A 3,727-nucleotide genomic window follows, 5' to 3' on the forward strand; every position below is an offset into this window, starting at 1 on the left:
TCCTTCCTTCCTTCCTTCCTTCCTTCCTTCCTTCCTTCCTTCCTTCCTTCCTTCCTTCCTTCATTCACTCTCTGTGTGTGCATGCACACATATGTCTTGCCACATGTAGAGGTCCAAAGGCAACTGGAAAGAGTTGGTTCTTTCCTTACACCATGCATGTATGAGAAACTAAAATCGGGTCATCAGTTTTTACAGAAAGGGCCTTTTCTACACTGAGTCATCTCACCAGCATCATGCCTTAGGTTTTTGTGTATTTTTTCTTTTATTTTGTTTTTGGTTTTGGTGTTTGAGACAAGGTCTCTCTACTTATTTCTGGCCATCCTAGAACTCTCTATATAGATGAGGCTGGCCTTGAACTCACAAAGATCTGCCTGCCTCTGCCTTCCAAGTGCTGGGATGAAAGGCATGTGCCACAACGCCAAGCTAATACCTTAGATTTTAATAAAATATATTGCCACTATTTGGCAGAATCCATCTGAGAAGAATTTGCATTGCGTTTCCCCTCCTCTTAGGTAATTCCAGCAGTCCTATGGAAAGAGAAAACCAAACAGGAGGCAGAAACTTCCTCCTCCTGGGATTCACAGAAGACGCTGACCTGCAGCCCTTCTTCTTTGGGTTGCTTCTTTCTATGTACCTGGTCACCATCACAGGCAACTTGCTCATCATCATGGCCATCATATCAGACCTCCGCTTGCACAGGCCCCTGTACTTCTTCCTCTCCAACCTGTCCTTGGCTGACATCGGCTTTACTTCCACCACCATCCCAAAGACTCTGCTGAATATCCACACACAAAGCAAACTCATCCCCTTCCCAGGCTGCCTCACACAGATATTTTTTTTCATTGTGTTTGGATGCCTGGACAATTTAATCCTAACAGTGATGGCCTATGACCGCTTTGTGGCCATCTGCCATCCCCTTCACTACGTAGTCATCATGAATTCTTGCTTCTGTGTGATGCTGGCTCTTGGGTCCTGGTTGATCAGTGTCATGAGTTCCCTGTCTGAGACCTTGACTGTGTTAAGGCTATCCTTCTGTACAAACATGGAAATCCCCCTCTTTTTCTGTGATCTTCCTCAAGTCCTGAAGCTCGCCTGTTCTGACACCCTTGTCAATACCATTGTGATATATTCTATAACTATAGTCATAGCTGGTTTCCCTTTCTCTGGGATTCTACTGTCTTATTCTCGGATTTTCTCCACCATCCTAAGAATTTCCTCAGCTAAGGGCAAATACAAAGCCTTTTCCACCTGTGGGTCTCACCTTTTGGTGGTCCTTTTGTTCTACAGCAATGGTCTTGGGGTCTACCTTAGCTCTGCAGCAACATCTTCTTCTAGAATGAGTATAATTGCCTCATTGATGTACACCGTGGTCACTCCCATGCTGAACCCCTTCATCTACAGCCTGAGGAACAAGGACATGCAGAAGGCCTTGGGAAAGCTTCTCAGGAAAACGATGCAGCTTGGTGAAGGGACCCCAGCAGGACCCCTATAAGGAGCAGGTCAGTGAAATCAGAAAGCTTATGCTCCATCATCTAATGTACCAACTACATTTTTCCAGAGATAAGATTTGTAACTTTTTAAAATTTATTCTTTGAGAATTTCATGCGTACAGCACAAAGAGTCTTTCTCAGTTTCTCTTCACCTTATTTTTTGAGACATGGTTTCTCATTGCACCTGGATCTTCCTAATTTGTCTAGACTGCATGGCTAGCCATCCCAGAGGCCCTTCTGTTTCTGTCTTCCCAGAGCTGAGGTTGTGGATATGTGTCCATGCACCCAACTTTTTCATGAATTCTGGTACATTGATCTCACCTCCTCATGCTCTGTGGCAAGAACTTTATAGGTTGAGCCACTTCAAAGTCCTAGGAGAGCAAATGTACTAGTAATGGAATAGAAGGAGGAGTAAAATTCCATATTAAAGGCACAGAAAATATATTCAATAAAATCGTAACAGAAATGTTGCCAAACCTAGGTAAATAAGGGTCCATCCATATACAGGAGGCATTCTGAATGCTGAACATACAAGATTAGAAAGCCATTGGGCTACATAAAAACACTACATAGGACACAAAGAAGAAAGAAAAAAAGAAATAGTATTGAAAGCACTGAGTAGTGGCTATAATACTTGAGTACACGGACTTCCTGAGAGCCGTGGTGGGACTTACCCTTCCAGTAATATTACTGCAGGGGAAAAAAATCATTCAAGAAGAATTCACTGAGCCTGTTGTTCTTGTTTTCTGGAAGTTTGTAAACAACTCTTGAGTTGGGTATAATTTCTAACTATATTCTAAATATTTGTTCTTATACTCACAGATAACTCTAGTTCCCAACCCTCGTCAAGGAAACTTCTTTTTTCAGCAAGCAGGGACCATTGTCGAAAACCACAACCCATCAAAATGCAAAGGTGAGGAGAGCAGTCCCAAATAATACATCTAAAAGGTCACTCCTGCGTGGAAGGCTCGGGGATCGTTGGGGAAAGCTGGGCAGAAAGACTGCAAGAACCAGAGGATCAGGGAGTTTTCTCTAAGATTGTGCCTCCTAAAAATGTCAGCAAAGCTACAACCATGAAGCCTCACCAACATGGCTGCCCAAACATGACCTAAATGATGATGACGTGCTAATGCGGAAGTCGGGAGAGCTCACCAAGCCTCAACCGCAGACAGAGAACTACAAGCGACGAAAGAACGCTGAGGAGGCGAAACAGTCTTTCACAGGAAAGGTTGTCTAATCCCAAGTGGTCAGCGCTAAAAGCATATATACAAGAAATACATTGACTGAGCAGGCTGTACTTATATATTGAGGACTGTGTGTGTGTGTGTGTGTGTGTGTGTGTGTGTGTGTGTGTGTGTGTTGCTAGATGGGGTTTGATCAAGCAGACATGAAAACATAAGAAAAAGAAGATCATCCGCCACAAAAGTAGACTGTCCTCTCCTAGCAAACTGTTTCCCGAAGGAGAAGAGACCATGCGTGATGCCCAGGGGCCTGGAGATTTTTCAGGGCAGAAGACGGAACCTTCGAGTGGAAGATTCTTCGTCCCAGCTGTAGATCAGGTCCCTTTCAGTCTCAAAGGTGTCAGTTTGTCTGTCGGTATGTTGACTTTCTTGCCAAGAGTCTACAGATGTTATCACATGTCAACTTTCCTGTCTGGAAAGCCTCAACTGACCTGAGGCTTTCGGGACATTAATTTTCCATGTATAACAATAATTAAAGAAAAAGAGGCCATGAATTTTAGAGAGAGAGAGTAAAAGAGAGTGGGTACTTGGAAGGATTTAGAGGAAAAAAGGGAAGGGGAAATGATGTAATTATTATCTGAATGCATATAATTTAAAATCAAGATTATTTATAGTTATGGATGACTCATAAACTGACACTCTAATGTACTGTGCTACTCAGCATGTAGGCATGTATTTTCTGAATTAGCAAATTCTGTAGCAACCAATTTCACAGACAGCAATAAAAATTATGTTTAATAATAAAAACATAATGTTGTGAAGTGGGTGTGTGCCTGACCCCTCTTCCTCACAATCCTTGAAGATAAATTGAAACTCTGCTACCCAGAGAGGGAAGACTTCTGGAAACTCCACCACTGGAGCTCCTGCTGTGCAGCTGGGAAGGATGAGGCAGAGCTCCAGGAGCAAACCTTGAGTTCCAAGCAGTGCAATGTAATGAGGAGCACATTTTCACACACACACACACACACACACACACACACACACACACACACACAC

The 3,727-nt window shown here is 43.2% G+C and overlaps 1 protein-coding gene across 1 annotated transcript; it reads left to right on the plus strand.

Annotated features, from left to right (window-relative positions):
* The first annotated feature begins 529 nt into the window (after positions 1 to 529).
* On the plus strand, positions 530 to 1,492 carry LOC129680376 (olfactory receptor 7C2). Its single transcript, XM_055611995.1, has one exon. It carries the CDS (start codon positions 530 to 532, stop codon positions 1,490 to 1,492), a length of 963 nt encoding a protein of 320 aa, XP_055467970.1.
* Positions 1,493 to 3,727: the final 2,235 nt, after the last annotated feature.

This window comes from Psammomys obesus, unplaced genomic scaffold (assembly GCF_907164565.1).
Source record: "Psammomys obesus unplaced genomic scaffold, mPsaObe1.curated_primary_1811, whole genome shotgun sequence".
Lineage (NCBI taxonomy): Eukaryota > Metazoa > Chordata > Mammalia > Rodentia > Muridae > Psammomys > Psammomys obesus.

Excerpts from the sequence above, each read along its gene's own strand:
- LOC129680376 (XM_055611995.1), top strand. The coding sequence starts at position 530 with ATGGAAAGAGAAAACCAAACAGGAGGCAGAAACTTCCTCCTCCTGGGA.